Source organism: Vombatus ursinus, unplaced genomic scaffold (genome assembly GCF_900497805.2).
Source record: "Vombatus ursinus unplaced genomic scaffold, bare-nosed wombat genome assembly UNPS02001287.1, whole genome shotgun sequence".
Taxonomy (NCBI): domain Eukaryota; kingdom Metazoa; phylum Chordata; class Mammalia; order Diprotodontia; family Vombatidae; genus Vombatus; species Vombatus ursinus.
Window position 1 is genome coordinate 13117710 of NW_020941065.1, and position 18876 is coordinate 13136585.

Sequence of the window (18876 nt, forward strand, 5' to 3'; positions counted from 1 at the left end):
CATAGATGAAGGGACCCAGTTCCTTCCAGGGCCTCTGCAAATATACAGAACAATTTCTGAGTTCTTTGTCTATCAAACCTTATTTTCACTTGGTTGCTCCTTCCCCCTACCCCCTTTCCTTTCATCTAAGAAAAAAAACAATCCTGTATATTTTGCTTTTATTGGGTGTATCCATCCCTATGCCTGGAGCTCCCCTGGACCGTGTTGAGCTAAAAGTAATAATCAAAACCAGCTGATTTCAGGAGAAACGGGATGTGCTTCCACCAAGGTCAGTGGAGGAGGGTTTCTCTCTGATTGTGTTCTGGGGCCAGACTTTTAATAAGCATTTTTCTTGGTGTCTTAGGAAGTTTTTAGTCATATCTGTCTGTGGCAGAGGGGAATAGAACTCATCTACTAAATCGCACCAGGCTCATAAAACCTTTCCCTTCTGCATTGCCGCAATTATGTGTCTGACAGTTTCTGCTGGGAATAATAGACTTCCTAATGTTCCGTGAATGTAAGCCCCATGTGGGGGTGGATGGGCGGTGCCTGGAGGTTGGTCAGCTAGCATCACTAAGGGCTGGGATGACCCCTAGGGGGAGCTAGTCCTCTACTCCAAGGCAGTGCCTTCCCCTTGCCCGTGGACCTGGAAAAAGACAAATCCAGTCATTTGATGTTACTGGATGGCTTGAGAGATGGTGCTACCTCACCTCAGAGAAGAAGCAGGTCTTCTCGCCTAGGGACAGCCAGGTGGCACGGTGGATAGTGCACTGGATCTAGAGCTCCGCCGAATTATCTTGAAGTCAGGAAGACCTGAGTTCAAATCCAGCCTCAGACACTAGCTGTGTGACTCTGGCCAAGTCACTTCACCCTGTTTGCCTCAGTTTCCTCATCTGTAAAATGAACTGGAGAAGGAAATGACAAACCCCTCCAGTATCTCTGCCAAGAAAACCCCAAATGGGGTCATGAAGAGTTGGTCATGACTGAAATGACTGAACGACACCAACTTCTTGGCTCCAGGTCCAGCCTCCACCTACTGGATCACCTGAATCCCAGTCCCTAGAAGAGAATCTGGCACACAGTAGGTGTTTGTTGATTGACTGATAAATTAATCAATTCCCTATTTCTGTTTCCCCAGCTTATTGAGGAACTCCTGCAAGAACTGGACCTGGAGAAAGCAGCCGTACAGCTCGGCAACACGCAAGTGAGTCACCCCATTTCTCTGACTTAGTTTGTCCAGGGCTTCTGGATTGGTGTCATTTGGGCATCTGCAGGACTGAGGGAAAAGGCAAACAGATCAGACTCTCTTGTCTCTATTATTTCCTGAATCTCACAGCATTTGCTGCCCAAGTGAGTGGTTTTGTGATAAATTAACAGCCATTTTAGAGAGAAAGGAAAAGGTTCTCTTTTGGATCCTAATGATGAGGATTGAAGGATATTTTCTGCAGCCAGCTGAGGTTGCATGTGTGTGTGTGTGTGTGTGTGTGTGTGTGTGTGTGTGTGTGTGACAGCAGAGGAGAAATGAGAGTGTCCCAAGTCCCCGCTGGCTCTCTGGGCAGGGCAAAGGCCAAAGCAGGGGGTGTGGCACATTTACAGATGGCTCAGAGGATGCGCAGCTTCCCAGACAGGTCACTGAAGATTGGGCACCAGCACAAAGTCCAGGTAGTAGCACTGAGGAGGGCTCACCTGCTTTCCTTTTTCCCATGAGTAATGAGGAGGAAGAGAAAGAAGACTCACAAATAGTCAGGTCCTCTGGAGTTACGGGCCTGAGTTCAAATCCAGCATCTGATCCTTACTACCTAGGTGACTTTGGGCAAGTCACATGACTTCTCTGGGCCTCAGTTTCCTCATCTGTAAAAGAGAAGATTGCACCAGATGGCCTCTGAGGTCCCTTCCAGTTCCAGAGCTGGGATTCCATGCTGCAAGGGTGATGCTCCACCTTTCCAGTTCCCCAGGAGTCTGGAGCCATGATTGTCTACATAGAATGGGATGGCAAACTTCAGACCAGAATGCTCTTCCTCTTCTGTGCTCCTGATGTTGAAATCTGTTATCTATCGGAACTATGGTACTAAAATGAAAGAAAACAAACAAAAAGGGATGCTCCATTTTGGCTTAGATGAGCATTATCGAAGAAACTCAAATTTTTGGAAATAGCTCTTCTCAGTAGTTTAGGAATATAAGACAAAAAGAGTGGAAAGTAATGAACTGTATAGGTAAGCAGGAAAATAAACCATTAGTAGAGACTTCCAACAGAGCTTTCTAAGGAGCTCCATTCATTTCCAGATAACCTGTGCACTACCAAGGGAAGCAGCCTTGAGGCATGGTGATGGCGGGTCTATGTGTGTGGGAAGGCAATAGAGACTTTCTTTAAGATAAGTGGAGCTTTCTCTTGAGATCCTACCTAGGAATACCAGCCTAGCTTCCAGGAAGAGAGGTTTTAATAGGAGAGAAAACAAGCACCCTAATATTAGGGAGAACCAAGAGAAGGTACCTTCACTCACCAAGTAAAATTATACATGTGCACATATACATTCTCTAGCAAGTCATACTGAATATATTCACAAAGGAAAAAGGAAACTGTCAGATACAAAAATCCTAAGTAGTAACTATCTCCCCACATGCATTATGAAAAGGGCTATGCTCTCTCCAGGCATTATGGCACACACTGGGGTAGGCTTCAATTAGCCACCCCACCTGAGGGAGGAAGGCGGCATTTGAGTCTTAGTTCTGTCTGATCGACCGGGCAACGTTGGACAGTTCCTTCTACCTTCTGGGTTTCAATTTCTTTGTTAGATTTACCATTCAGCCCTATCCTCCATTACCTCCCTGACTTCCCAATAACTAAACAAACAAAACCCCTTATATTTACTTGGCTTCTACTGCAGTATGTGCATGTTGATTCCACAAATAGAATGTAGGCTCCTGGAGGGTAGGGGCTGATTAATTTTTGGCTTTGCATCCTAGCCTTGCACAGTACTTGGTCAATGTTTGTTCACTGAGTTTAAAAAATGTGTGTGAAAACACTTTGGACATCTGAGGCACAGTACAATTACTTCCTTCTCTGGCTGTCTTAGCTGTCTAGAACAGTTGAGAAACTGGAAGTCAGGGGGAAACTGTTCCTTGAGCAGCTAAAAGCTCAGCCACAAAGTCCATGCATTTTGTTCCCCTAGGAGAAACTTCCAGGTTTGGCTTTGAGATCCAAGTTTTACCAGTATAGTATTAGCGCCAGACAGGTTAGACGCAGATGAATGGAGGAGGAGGAGGAGGTGACATTAAGAGGTGGACGTTTTGTGTTTGAGCTGAGCCTTGAAGGAAACTGGGTATTATTTTGAGAGGCCATGATGTGGACAGTGTGAATTACAGGTGTGGGAACAGCAAGAATATCATGGGTGATTTATGATCATAAAATCATAGCTTTAGAATCAGAAGGGAGCTTAGAGAGTTACTCATTGAACAGATCAGGAAACTGAGGTCCAGAGAGGTTAAATGATTTGCCCAAGGTAATAGCAAGAGACAACAAGGATGCAAGGTAGGTCCTATTATTATCCCATTTTACACTTGAGGAAACTGAAGAAGACAGAGGTGACATGACTTGCCCAGGGTCACACAGTTACTGATTGTCTGAGGCAGAATTTGAACTCAGGTCAAGTTCTCTATCTGCTGCACCACCTAGCTACCTCTATATATGTTAATTATCATTGTTGCTATTCCCTTTTCCCCCTTGAAAATAAGGACATCTCTCCTTTCTCCAATCTTATGGTAATGTCCTTATTTTCCGTTATAATTTGTGATAGCACTTTTATGAATTTTCACATTTGACAAAATCTGCAAGGGAGGCACTACAGATAGCATTATCCCAGTTTTTTTTTTTTGGTGAGGCAGTTGGGGTTATGTGACTTGCCCAAGGTCACACAGCTAGTAAGTGTCAAGTGTCTGAATTCATATTTGAACTCAGGTCCTCCTGACTCTAAGGCCAGAGCTTTGTCCACTGCGCCACCTAGCTGCCCCAAGCATTATTCCAATTTTACAGAGGAATAAACTAAGGTGAAGAAAGCTTAAGCGACTTGCTGATGGCCACAGAGCTAGTAAGCATCACAGTTGGATTTCAAACATAGGTGTCTCCTGATTAAAAGCCCAGTGCTCTTTCCACTACCCTACACTGCCTAGAATTTATTAAATACTTCCAAATAGTTATGTGCATATTGGAAGATTTTTTATAAAATCAAATATTGCTTTCAAAAGTATTCAGCATTTAAAGGTCTAACCTTTTATCTGGAAATGGCACTAACGCAGAAAGCCTCGTTATCTAATGTTGCTGAATAATTGGGGTGTTACTTTTATCTCCAAATTCCATGGGAGGAATGAGATCTGGATAGCATTGGCCCTTGGGAATGAATGAATGAAAAAATACTGATTAAGCCCATGTGCCAGGAATTATGCTAGTCAACAATCAATCAGCTAGCATATATTAAGCACCTACTATGTGTCAAATGTTATGTTAGGTGCTGGGGATACAAAGGGAAAAATGAAATAGACCCTGCTGTCAGAGAACTTACATTCAATTGGTGAGACAACATGTACACATATGTGTATGTATATGTACACATATGTGTATGTATATGTACACATATGTACAAGACAAATCAAATATGAAGTAAACTCAGAGGAAGGCACTGGCAGCTTAGGAGACACAAATATAAAATCAGGACAGTTTCTGCCCCCAAGGAACTTCCATTCTAATACAGGGAGAGAGCACATGTAGGGTGGTGGTGGCAAGTAAAGTATATTTTGGTTTGGGAGTAAGAGGAGCCCTAGGGCAATTGATTAAAGCAATGGTTGTGTTGAGTGGATTGTAGTCACCTGAGCCACAGGAGAAAAGAAACTGGGGTGGGGAAGGCTGGAAGAAGTCTGTGAAGCCTGGGTGGGTGGGACATTGGAGCCAGCCAGCAACCTTTGAGAAGGGAGATGGAACAGTTGTGCACAGGCCAGATAAGCTTCAGCTCTGGGGACAACTGGACAGCTCCTATTCCTCCTGGTCATTTCCAGCCTCTACGGCCTCATCATGGTTCATACCACCACCATAACATTGATGTTGAAAGCATGTTTTTGCTTGTATCTGGTCCTCCAGCCTGTGAGATGGCTCTAGAGAAAAACGACAGATTGTAAGACATGACTCAGTGGGGCGGAATGACTTATTTCTATTCTGTGCATAGTAGCTTCCAATTATCTTTTTAATGAAACCTTCATACTTAATCAATAGTGTTTTGGCAGTGCTGGCCACCTTTTGTAATCTACCGACTTGGTTCTCTCATCATTTTGGCCATTGATTTTTATAGTGGCTTTTCGAATTCACTAGCTTGTGAAATTAATACAGTCGTTATTGAAGTAATCAGGGAGGCCACGAGTCAATCATATCTTTATTTCAATGAGGCTAATTGTCTTGGCAGAGATGCCGGAAAAGACCGAAGAAGGGCTCTTGCAGCAACAGCCTGAGACTGATTTTTTCCATCTTGCACAGTGGATTGTTAAGGCATCGGCAGAGTTGTTGCCATGCCTGAAAATAGGTGGAGATGAATGGAGGACTGATGGAACTCTGCTTCATCCAGCATCAAATCAAAATCCAATGTGAGAAGATCCCTAGAGTTAGGTTTTGTTCAGCACAGTGAAGAGCACAAGCACTCTGGGGGTCGGGGAGATGGCTTGAGTGCAGGCACTGAAGGTTTCCTGGTTCATTTCATATCCTTCTCTAACGGGGATGGATGGAGGGTTGTACTCCTGCCAAAGAGAAGCAGTGAGAGGAAGGAGAAGAAATACCGAATTTGGGGCTCACACCCGGTCACACCCTGCTCCCTAGCTCAGTGACCTCGGGCATCTTATTGCCCCTCTCAGGGCATCAGTTTCCTCTTTTGAGAAATGAGGGTCATTCTACTTCTTAACACCCTCCTTTCCCTTCTACTTACCTGAACCTGCTTTCAGTCCTCGAGCTCCAGCTCAAATGCCTCTGTTCTTTAGCTTTCCTGACCCTCCCAGCCTACAGCCATCTCTCCTCTCTCCCTCCTGTGCCTTTTGACTGTCCCTACTATTTATTGGACCATCTTCTGCCATCTCTTCCTGTGTAGAAAACACTTTCAAGTTAGATTGGAAGTCCTTGGAGGGCAGAGGCTGCCTCTGATATTTCTTTGTCTCCCCAGAGCCTGCCATGATGCTGGGCTTTCTAAAAGTGCTTTGTGTTGGCAGAGAAAACACTTTACAAGTCTCACGTGGGTTAACATCCAACCTCTGACACTGACCAAAGGGTCACTCTAGCAAGCCACTTCCCCTCTCTCTGCCTCAGTTTCCTCTCCTGTCAAATTAAGAGGTTGGACTCGATGGTTTTTACAGGCCCTTGCAGTTCCAATTCTATAGTCCCACAATCTCATTAGACCCTCACAACAACACTGTGAAGAAGGTATTATTATTCCTGTTTTGCAGATGGGAAAACCAGGGCTCAGAGCTGTGGACTGATTTTCCCAGAGTCATGAAGCTAGTTAAGCTTGAGACTTGAGATTAAGAGGATCATAGATTCTTTTTCTTTTTAAATGTGAGGCAATTGGGGTTAAGTGACTTGCTCAGGGTCACACAGATAGTGAGTATCATGAGTTTGAGGCTGGATTTGAACTCAGGTCCTCCTGACTCCAGGGCACTCTATCTACTGCACCACCTAGCTGCCCCAAGGATCATAGATTTGGAGCTGAAAGGGAATTCAGAGCCCACCTACTCCAGCCTCCTCATTTCATAGATGAGAAAACTGATGCCCACTGAGGTAAGTGGCTTACCCTGGGACACACAGGGAGCTAGGATTTCCATCAGTGTCCCTTCTTACTCCAGGTCAAATGCTCTTTCTACTGCCCCACAGTATTCTTTTTGGTATGAGTACAGGCCTCAGTCTTCTCCTTCTCTCACTACATCTCCCCACCCCTAAGGAACTTATCAGTTTCCCCATAGAAGTGAGTTGACTTTCCTTGATTTACCTAACACTGTCTTTTTTTGGGCAACTGATTGACTGATTGTGATCCCTCGGTATTGTCCCTCGTGGTGTGTTAGTAATAACAGGTCGGGGCACATAGATCATGCTATCGTAGATTTAGAGCTAGAAGGGACCTTAGAGCAATCAAATCTAACTCTCTTATTTTACAAATAAGGAAACTGAGGCAGAAAGACGTTGAGACTCGCCCAGGGTCACACAGCTATTAAGTGTCTGACTCACATCTTCCTGACTCCAATTCCTATGATCTATCCACGATGTCATGCTGATTTGCTGTGTTTGGACCTAGGTCTGAGGTGCTGTGATCAGCAGGGCAGAGATGGAGTCCTCTGGTTTATTTATTTCCTGGGATCCTGGAGCAGCTTCCACAAAGATCCAGGGATCATTCCTAATGACCTCCCATACTTTCAGGTTTTCCTGAAGTCAGGCGTCATCTCCAGGCTGGAAAGGCAGAGGGAGAAGCTGGTCTCTCAGAATATAATTCTGTTTCAAGCTGCCTGCAAGGGATTCTTGTCCCGCCAGCAATTCAAGAAACTGAAGGTAAGGGATTTGAGAATGCCCCCTGCCTACACTGGGTTAGCTCCATGACCATCCCACCCAGGCTTTTGCCTCTGATAGTTTGTGGGAGGCTGGGATTGGCCATAAAAGGTGATTGGCATTCCATTAACATTCCTGGTACCCCTCAACAAACCAGTGTGGATCTACCATATGTATATTTGGTCTGTGCTACCCTTAGTAAGGGGGGGAATGGAAGGAGGGTGTTAAAATTTCTCTAAATTTCTTAGTCATGGGTATAAAATAAAATTTGAGAGTCATCCTGTCCATCCCATTGTCTTTAAGTAGAAATTTGCCTAAGCTCTCCTTTGCTGAAGAATAGTTAGATAATTCAATCCAACAAACATGAAGCATCTACTATGCGTAAAGTTCTTTGCAAGGTATTGAGGATATAAAGACAAAAATATAGTTCCTACCCTCAAGGAGCTTACATTCTACTGGAGAAGAAGGTTCCCAGGACACTGTCCCAATGTCTCATCATGCTTCCGTTCCCAATGTTTTATTAGACTTTTAGTCCAAGAAGGGTTCCCAGTAGACGTGTTGAGGGCAGGAACTCTTACTTTTTTCTCTGTATCACCAGCCCCTAACATAGTGCCTGGCACATAATAGGTGCTTAATAAATGCTTGTGGTATTGAAATTAATTACCTACGGTTCATTGCAACTCAATCCTACTAAAGTTTAAAGCTCTTCCTTTTGCCTTATTCGAAATTCTCTGCCACTTCTTACTCCCTTGGGGTGAAAATGGGAATCAATCTTTTTTTAATTGAAGAAAGCCTGGGCTCTCAGTTCTTTCCCCTTCTTCTTCCCTTCTCAGATCCGGCAGCTGGCTGTCCACTGTATCCAGAGGAATCTAACGGTGTTCCAGGTGGTGAAGGACTGGCCCTGGTGGCAGCTGCTACGTCATATCCGACCCTTATTGAGTATCACCATTGGGGAGGACCAGCTCCGGGCAAAGGAGGTATGCATACTTCTGGGCAGGCTTAGAGAACTCCCTCCCAACTGGACGTGGTATCTCAGATGGGCAAGATGTTTTCAGTACTTACCACAGCAGTAACGAGGGTGGGCCACTGGAGCTTTGCCCTAGTGTAGAAAATTTTTTCAGCACAGACAGTACTGTCCTGGGTCCTGTTTCTTTCACTTCCTGGCCCTTCTTCTAGCAGCACGGCAGCAACAGCCTTTCTTCCCCAGTGATCATGTATATGCCTCATCTCTCTCCCATATGGCTCAAATAGCAATTAGTCTAGTCCTAGGGTAGAAACTCTCTAGTGTTCTAGGTGGGCTTCCTCTCCCCAGGCCATATTGCAGATAAACTCCCTGTCTGTTTTTCAGGTGCAAAGATGGCTAATTATGGCCATTCTGCCACTTCTCTCCCTTCTGGTTTGGCATCCCAACTTCTAAATCTTTTTGTGGTGGAAACTAACTGACCAGACCCTCCTCCTGCTGTAGTTTGCACCCCTCCCCCCCAACTCTGTGCAGTCCAGCAGCCCCTGGGCTTTAGCCATTTCCCTCTTTAACAAAATACACCTAGCCTGGAGTCTATTCGCAGTCAGGTTTTGTTAGGGGGATTCTGGGTACTGATGAGTTTACCAGTTATCGGTCCTAGGAACACATTTCCATTTTAATAGGGACCTTCTGAAAGCAATATCTTAACACAAAGGAAAGACTCTAACAGGAAATTTTAGCTATGTGTGTGTGAAGGTAGGAATTTCAATATTTTATTCATTCATGCATCTAGTCATACAGGAATTGTTTAGAGAGATCAGCTGAATGCTAGGCACTGAGGGTAGATAGAAGGATAAATAATGATGATGATGATGATGATGATGATGGGGATGATGATGGTGATGATGATAAAATCAACATTTACATGGAGATTTAAGGTTTGCAAAGAACTTTACAGATGTTATCTAATCATTCCTGGCCAGAAGATACTTACAGTAAGGCCTGGGAGGTAAGATAGACACAAATAAACATCCTAAAAATTAGAATATGTTCAGTGTGTCTGATCCATCTTGGGCCCTACATTACAGAATGCGCATTGATTAGCAGAGAGTGAGCAGGATCGTGAAGGGGCTCAAGTCGGTAGCCAACAAATATTTATTAATATAAACTACTGCATTCCAGGCACTGTGGTCAGTCCGGGTGCTACAAAAGACAGACCCTGCCCTCAAGTAGCTCATAGTCTAATGGGGTGAGGTAATATGCAAACAACTCCATACAAATAGCATCTAGAAAGGACAAACTGGAGAGAATCAACAGAGGGAAGGCACGGATTAAGAAAGGCTTTGGGCAGAAGACAGGATTTACCCAGCACTTGAGGGAAGCCTGGGAAGCCAAGAAGTGCAGATTAGAGGGGAGGGAGAATATGCCAGACAAGGAGTAGGCGAAGTGATCCTTTCCTAGAGAAGTGAGGACTTTGGTGTAGGGCCGGGGCAAGCAAGGCATACTCAAATATTGGAAGGATTGTCACCAGGAAGCAAGATCAGATCTGCTCTACTTGATCCCAGCAAACTAGAAGTAGGAGATTTTCATTGGATGTCAAGAAAGACTTTCTAGCAACGAGAAGCATCTCCAAATGCAATGGGGTAAGAAAGGAGGTGGTGGCTCCCTCTCACTAGAGGGCCTCAAGCAGAGACTGGACGCCCCTTGTCAGGGACGTTATCGAGGGAACGCCTCTTCAGGTGGAGATTGGGCTAGGTGGCTTCAGAGCCCCTACTGTGATTATGGGATTCTGTAAGAGACTTGACCATAAAGTGCTCTGGCATCAGGTGTGTGTGTGTGTGTGTGTGTGTGTGTGTGTGTGTCTGTGTGTATGTGTCTGTGTGTCTGTGAGAGAGAGAGAGACAGAGAGAGACAGAGAGACAGAGACAGAGAGAGAGACAGACAGACAGACAGAGACAGAGAAAGACGGAGACAGAAAGAGAGACAGAGGGAGAATGGAGAAAGAGATGGAGGGGGAGAGAGAGACACACAGAAAGAGAGACAGAGACAGAGGGAGAGAGATGAGATAGAGATAGAGAGGGACAGGAAGAGACAGAGACAGAGAGACAGAGACAGAGGGAGAAAGGAGAGAGAGATAGAAGGGGAGATAGAGACACACAGTAAGAGAGAGAGACAGAAGGAGAAAAGTGAGAGAGAGAGAGAGAGACAGAGAGAAAGAGAGAGAGACTATTCCAGGCAGGACCCCTGAGGATGACCACATGGAGGAGACATTTTCTCTGTAGATAAGACACAGCTTGGATCCGAGCCCAACAAATTGGCCACTTTCCGTCACATCCCACATTCCTGTATTAGGTGAAGTCATACATCTCTGGTGCTTTTTTAACAGTAAAGACTACCAGCAGTGTTTATATTTTTGGTTTCCCTCAGACCTGTGATCGCTAGTACAGAGACATCCCAATGGGGACATTCTTTCTACTAATATAGACAGGCATTTCCTCTGTGACTTCTAGTCTAAAGAGATGCCTGGGACACTGAGAGCTTAAATGTCTGGTCCAGGGCCACACAGACACTCTATGTCAGAGGTAGGTCTTGAATTCAGGCCTTCCTGACTCCAAGGCTTGGTCTTCATACAAAATCTCCATAGAAATGTTGGCTGTTGTTATCATTGCTGTCATCATCATTGATATTGATCATAATCATCCACCATCATCAAACTGATCTAACCCAAGAAGGCCAAACTCAGAAGCCCATCTTTGGAGCAGGCTCAGTGCTCTGGGATTGTCTTTGTTGGGCTTTCCAAATAAGACAATGACTTGTGATCCATTCCGCGGGTTTCACCTCTGTGTCCCAGGGAAAATGTATCTCATCTTCTCAGGATGTATTTTGTTGTGGTTTGGCTTTTAGGAAGAACTCACTGCCTTGAAAAAGAAACTAGAAGCATCTGAGAAGTCACGAAATGAGCTTCGGCAGAGCACAGACCTGCTGGAGAACAAGGTATTGGGGTGGGGGATGGGGGGGCTGGGAGAGGAGAAAAGGGAGAGAGGGAAGGATGGAGAGAGAGAGAGAGAGAGAGAGAGAGAGAGAGAGAGAGGGAGAGGATGGTCTTTTCTCATCAGGTCACAGACTTAGCACTGGAGAGGACCTTAAGAGTCTCTTTAGTGCAACCCTATCATTTAGAGATGAGGAAACCAAGGCCCAGGGAAGTGAGGCCTCTATCCAAGGTCTCACAGCTAGTAGGTGAGAAGGCCAGGATTTGAACCTGGGTCCTCGGAGTCCAGAGCCAGCACTCTTTTCACTGAATCACATAATCCCCTCCATTTTTACATAAGGAAACTGAGGTCCCTAGCAGGGAAGTGACTTGTCCAAGGATACAGAGGCCAAGAGAGGCAGAGCTGGGGCTTGAACCCGAGCCTTCTGATTCCGAGGCCAGCATTCTTTCTACTGCTCTATGTGAAACTTGCCCTACTGAGCTCTTCTCCCGAGCTCCCCATAAGCCTGAGTCTTTGGCCCTGTCTTGGGAATCAGGAGACCTTCCTTGTCGTGTTCTGACATGAACTTACTTTGGGGTGTTGTGCAAGGCCCTTTGCTTCTCTGATCCTCAGTTTCCTTATCTGTAAAATGGGGGTGTTGGACAAAGATAATCTCTAAGTTCCCTTTCAGTTCTAGCATGACAAGATTCTAGCCTTTTGCTGTGATAGCATTTGACCGAGTAAACTCACTGCCACCTCAGGATGATGGGCCCAGGAGGGCAAACAATAACAATTGTGGTGGTGGATGAATGTAAAATTTTGCACTTGGGTTAAAAAAATGTCTTTGAAAGTTGTAAATGGGAGAGGCTTGGCTACAGATGGTTGTCTGTAGAAGATCTGGGGATATGAGTAGACAGCAAGCTTGGTGGGATGTGGTAGCCAAGAAAATACCCCGATCTTGGGTTGCATTGAGAGTCCAGCCCAACTGCATTCAGCCTAGATTGGGCCACATCTAAGGTTCTGTGTTTAGTTCCGGGCACCAATGTTTAGGCAGGATGCTGATAAACTGGGCAGCCACCAGGATGGTGAGGGGATGTGAATCCATGTGCCATGTTGTATGATGATTGGTTGAAAGAGCTAGAGATGGTAGAAAATGTGGAGACTCAAAAGGAACATGATAGGCATGTCCATGTATCTGAAGGGCATCCCCCGGGGAAAGATGAGCTTTATTCTGTTTGGCCTCAGAGGGGAGAACCCTCCAGGAGCAATGGAAGGAGTGGGGGAGGTAGGGGTGGGGAGAATTGTAAAGAGACCAATTTAGGTTGGATATCATGGAAAACTTCCTAACTACTAGGGCTGATCAATGATGGGATGAGCTGCCTTCATGGTAGTGGGTGCCCTGTCACCAGAGGTCTCAAACGGCAGACTGATGACCACTCTTCACACATGCCATAGGCAGGATTCCATTTTAGGTCTGAGTTGTAGCAGCTGGACTCTTACGTTCCTTTCAAGGATGGAAGGAAGCAAGCATTCATTAAGTGCCTACTACGTGTAAAACCTTGGACTAAGCACTGGGGATTCTAATACAAGTAGAAAGACAATTCCTGAGGCTATTTGTTGTTCTTCAGTCATTTCAGTTGTGTCTGACTCTTTCTGATCCCATTTGGGGTTTTCCTGGCAAAGATACTGGAGGGGTTTGCCATTTCCTTTTCCAGCTCATTTTACAGATGAAGAAACTGAGGCAAACAGGGTTAAGTGACTTGCCCAGGGTCACGCAGTTAGGAAGTGTCTAAGGCTGGATTCAAACTCAGGAAGATGAGTTTTCCTGACTCCAAGCCCGGCACTTCTTTCCGCTGCAACACTTAGCTACCCTAAGAACCTGACATTCTAGTGATTTTGTGATTCTACAAAAGGTGATGTTAAGGATAGTGAATCCAAAGCAAAGATGGCTAAGCACTGGCCAGAGTGATGTTGTAACCCTTATCCCTTGTCTCCCTCCCCTTCTGTGTCTGTTTAATCCTCTGTCTCTCTGTCTCTGCCTCTGTCTCTCACATTTAAAGGTCTGGGATTGGCATACACCACTATGCCCATAGTGGAATCAACGAAACTATAGAACTAGGCTCTCCCACCACCCATTTCTACAATTCTATTTGGTACGCTAAAGAGAATTTATTAAACACCCACTATGTATAAGCCATTGTGCTAGGTGCTAGGGAAATGAAGACAAAAATGGAAAACACTTCTAGACAAGTATATGCTAGATAATTTGGGAAGAGAGAGAACACAGGTAATTGGAGAGATCTGGGAAGGCGTCATGTAAAAGGGTGCACCTCAATGGGGCTTCAGAGGATGATAACCATTCCAGGTGGCAAAGACAAGGAGGAGGAACATCCCAGGCGGGTGTAGGGACAGTAGCATGGAACGCTGAATTCAGAAAGTTTGGAAGGAGGAGGAGAAGCGAGATAGTACCGGGCATTGTTCTGGGGATCTAAGGACAAGATTTCATTAGGGGCTTTAGCTGTCGACAACTACTGGAGTACCTGCTGTGTATCCACCCTTTGGGGGGCTGAGACACACTAGGACCACATGGTGGGAAGGACTCTAGTGTGAGTGTTAGGAGGCCTGGGTCTGAGTCCTGACTTTTAACAATTATTAACTGGGTGACTCTGTGAAAGTCATTTCTCTCTTAACCTCAATTGGTATATCTAAAAAATGGTGCTCATTATGTTCATAATGTAGCTAGTTCATAAGCAGCCATTAATACCTTTGCCCTGAAATGACTTTATATTTTTTTCTCTCTCTCTCCTCTGTCTCTATCTGTCTCTCTGTCTCTCTCCTCTGTCTCTCCCCCTCTCTCTTCTGTCATCTTTCCCATCTCTTGGTCTCTCTCCCATCTATCTGTCTGTCTGTATATGGATATATGAATATATGTGTGTATACATATATGAATATGCAAATATATAATATAATATGTAATGTATAATATAAATATATATTTGACTATTCTTACATATGCATGTGTTATTTCTCCCAATAAATTTAAGCTTCTTGAAGGCAGAGATTATTTCGATTTTGGTTTAGACTTTAGATCCCAAAGGCCCAGCCCAGTGCCAGGAAAAAGGTGATTATTTAGCTGAAAGCTTGTTGATTGACTGATTGGTTGATAGGATTGTACTGAATAAAACCCTCTAGAAAGCTTCAAGTGCTCTAGACATCATTGTTTTGAATGATTTTATTTTGGGCACCAGGTTTCTCGCAGCATTGGTATTGTTTCACTGAGAGGTAGAGTGTATGGATAGCCTTGGAGTCAGGAAGACCTGGCTTCAGGTTCCATGCCTGAGAAATCTGGGCTGTGTGACCCGACTCAGGTCCCGTAATCTTTCTGTGCCCCAGGCTCCTCTTTGAGGCCATCTTGCCCATAGTGAGTGTCGTTCTGAGTTGGTAGAAGGAGATTCCTGTTGGGGAATTTCCTTTGGCAGTGAGATAGAATTAGGTTGCAGTGAAAGGATGTCCTTCCTCTTAGAAGGCTTGTTTCTTAGGTTTAGTAGGCAGGAAGCCACCAAGGCAGCCAACTTAGATTCAGGTGAGGTAGCTTTCTCATCATCAGCCTCCAAGGTTCTGCTGCCACCCCTACGAGGCCATGGGGAATGAGGAGGAGAAAGCACATCGTTAGAGTGTCAGCTTCCTGAAGGCAGGGACATCTCCAATGCCTAGTCCAGTGACTTGCCTAGTAGGCATTTAATAAGTGTTTGTTGATTGATTTCAGTGCAGGGGAAGAGGCACAGGGTCCCTGTTCTTCTTGACCCAAGATGAAGTTACCTCCCTTTATTATGTGGTTGAATGTGAATTTCTCAACTGTCATATCCCCAGGGAGGGAGGTCAGATGTTATCTGCTCAAAAGATCATGGGAGCATAGATGTAGAGGCAGAAGGCACCTGACTCCTACATTTTAGGAAGGAGGAAAGAGAGGTGTAGGGAATGGGAAATGACCTGTCCAAGGTCACATTCACAGTATAATAGGTCTCGAGCTGGAAGGACCCTCAGGAGCCTTTAGTCCAACCTCCTCCTTTTACAGAGGAGGAAACTGAGGCCCAGAATGATGAAGTGCCTTGCCTAATGTTATATTGTAGTGACAGAGCAGGGCTTGACCCACGTCCTTCTCCACCCAATCCAAGGCTTCTTTTCCCTTCTCCAATTGTGTCATGCTGACTCAAGCATGAGACAGTCCTTGGCACTGCAGAATTGAGTGCTGCACTGGTTGGTCCAGGTGACAACTGTCATAGAGGAGGGAGAGGTCAGTGAAAATGAGGTCAGAGGAGTCCAGGATGGCTTTGTGGGGAAGGCAGGAAGTGGCCTGGCTCCTGCCCTCAGCGCCCCCATCCCTTCTTCCTGGGTGCACCAAGTCCTTCAGGTGCCTTTCGGGTCATGGCTATTCCTGCCCCCAAGCTGCATCTGCTGACATGATTCATGAGAAGGATGATCAGGGAAAGCCTGTGGGTCTGGGAAGCCTCGCTGCCCTCCCAGAAGCCGACAGCTTCATAGTCACTGGGAATGACAATGATCCCAAATCCAAAGGCAGTAGATTTTGCGCATGAGTGATGGTGGGTGGAAATTTAAGGACAGAGATTGATTTGGGATGGTTCCATCTGCTTTGCTTAGTCATCTGCCAAGAAAAGACAGGACAGAACAAATTCAGGCAAAATTCAATGACCAATAAGGCAGCCAATGGAGTGGGTAGAGTGCTGGACATGGAGTCAGGAAGAAGGCTTGGGCTCAGATCCTGCCTCGACACTATCTGTGTGATCGGGGCAGGTTACTTAATTTTCAGAGGTTTAGTCTCTATAAAATGAGGGGGTCAGATGCCATCATTTCTGGGGGTCTCTTCTAGCTCAAAGTCTATATTGAGGGCCATGGGCAAGTCACCAAACCTTGCTGAGCCTCAGTTTCCTCATCTAAAATGGGGGTAACGCTCCTGGTAGGACCCACTACACAGAGTTGTTGTGATGAAGGGATATTTGGTCAACCTTGAAGCTCCAGCATGGGAGCAATTGATATGATTAGTCTGGGCTGGGAGCAGACATGCTACCAGCTGCTGAGGGAGCCATTGGGACTGAGCCCTGGACCCATGATTGATGATTATGGCTGGTTCCTTCATTTGGGTCAGGCCATGATTTGCTCAACCAAAGAGAGAATTGATTTGGCTTTTCTTGGTGGTGATAAGGTGACTCAGTCCTTTATTCTAGGGAGAGATGAGCAGACTTAACATTGATGAAGAATGAAGATGATAAAAAGATCAGGGGGTCTTAACCTGAGGTCCAGAAACTTGTTCATATGTCTCTATCTGTAATACATATATAATTAAATATAACATTTTAAAATAAATATATTAAGTAATAATATAATTAAAAACAAGTTCAGATAAATAACTGTATTTCAATAGAATTGGTTTCCTTTGTAATTAAAGGTATTTTATGTTATATACTTAAAACCATTATTCTGAAAAGGGACCTGTGTTTAGGCTTAACCAAACTGTCAAAATATTGGTCCATAACACAAAAATGGCATGTCAAGAGAATGGTTGATCATTTCTTTTTTTTTTTTTTTTGGACTAGGCAGTGAGGTTAAGTGACTTGCCCAAGGTCATACAGCTAGTGTTATGTGTCTCAGGCTGGATTTGAACTCAGGTCCTCTTGAATCCAGGGCTGGTGCTCTATCCACTGCGCCACCTAGCTGCCCCCATGATTGATCATTTCTATTACTCTGTCCAGTCATGGTCTAAAGTTCCTAAGGACACAATGGCCTCAGATGTGGAATGTAAATTTCTTGAGGGCAGTGACTATGTCCCTTTTGTGTCTGAATCCTTCACACCTAACCCAGTGTTTGGCACATAGCAGGTGCTTAATAAATGCTGGTTGATTGGCTGATGAGCCTATCTGCTTGACTGGGCCTTGTCCTTCCTGATTGAGGCTTGCAGCCTCGAAGAGGCCAAACTGGGATAAGAGATCTGAGAGCTATACTTTGTTACTAAGAATAAAAAAGAGGAAAAACAATTGTTCAGTTGTGTCTGACTCTTTGTGACCCCATTTGGGGTTTTCTTGGCAAAGATACTGGAGTGGTTTGCCATTTTCTTCTCCAGCTCATTTGACAGATGAGGAAACTGAGACAAACAGGATTAAGTGACTTGCCCAGGGTTACACAGCTAGTAAGTGTCTGAGGCAGGATTTGAACTCAGATCTTCCCGATTCCAGACCTGGTGTTCTATCCACTGCACCACCCAGTTGCCCCAGTAGCAGGTCAACAAAACTAATCAACATATTAACTGAGTTTGATGCATGTAGTATTCCACTCTCTTATAAAGGAGGAAATGGGGTGCTGTTTCATCTCTCTCCTTTGGAGCTAGGCTTGGTCATGATAATCTCACCCCCTTTGATTTTGATTTTCATTGCTATTGTTTCTGTTGACATTGTTGTCATCACTGAGTTGATCGCTTTCTCGGTTCTGGGGTCTCCTTCTTTCCCGGGGGGCCCTGTGTGCTCCACTCACCCTCTCTGGAGGGCTCCCTTTCTCTCTGCTCTACCTTTGCCTCCTCAGTCCTATCCCCACCTGCAGCCTAATTAAAGTGTCAGAAGTCTGCTCACCCAAAGTGAAGGATGAGGCGTGGAGCTTCTTACCAGGTACAATTAGCTCTCGGCAGAGACATTCGGTGGAGGCTTGCTGAAGCATCGCTCAGTGAGCTCCATTCATCCTCCCGACAAAGATTGTAATGGGAGTGGGGAATTATATACCAGTGTAACATGTTCTCATTACAGGCCCTGGATCACAATCAGCCTGACCCTTCAGAGGCCAGGATTAGCTCTGTTAACGTGGTCGATAAGAAGGCAGGGAAAGGAGCGGCCACCGGGGAATGTCCATCCATATCTCTGCTGGCCACAATGACTTCATCCTCAAGGATGGATGTTTAAGCTAACCATTCATCCTGGCCTGCTGGGTTAAGGCTTAGGATTTTGCAGACTCAGGCTCAGATCTCAATGGGACCTTTGAGAGCCCCAAATCCGAGAGCCCCAATTGGCAAATCCAATTCACTTCATTGTACAAGGTGGGGAGCCCATGTCAGAGAGGTTGTCTGTGATCATGCAGCTAGTAAGGTCTTCTGACAGCAAATCTAGTGTTCTTTCCATTGTACCCCATTTCTAAATTGGGGGGTATGTGGGTCAAAGAACATTAATTCTGACATTAAAGGTCTTACCACCAGTGCCTCGCACAAAAGAAGTGCTAAATAAATGCATTAATGATTAATTGATGGATTATTCTCTACAAGTTGAGCTATCTCAGTTAGGATCAGGCTTCCCCTTAAAAAAGAACAGGGCTTGAACTTCATGGCATCATAGAATCTGAGAACTGGAAAG

The 18876-nt window shown here is 45.1% G+C and overlaps 1 protein-coding gene across 1 annotated transcript in view; it reads left to right on the forward strand.

Moving 5' to 3' along the window:
* The window catches only part of MYO18B (myosin XVIIIB), a 352079-nt gene that overhangs the window by 149361 nt on the left and 183842 nt on the right, over positions 1 to 18876 (forward strand). Inside the window, exons 21-24 of the mRNA XM_027862330.1 lie at positions 1118 to 1183; positions 7415 to 7543; positions 8374 to 8517; positions 11406 to 11495. Coding sequence (XP_027718131.1) covers positions 1118 to 1183; positions 7415 to 7543; positions 8374 to 8517; positions 11406 to 11495 — 429 coding nt within the window. The remainder of the gene's footprint in view (positions 1 to 1117; positions 1184 to 7414; positions 7544 to 8373; positions 8518 to 11405; positions 11496 to 18876) is intronic.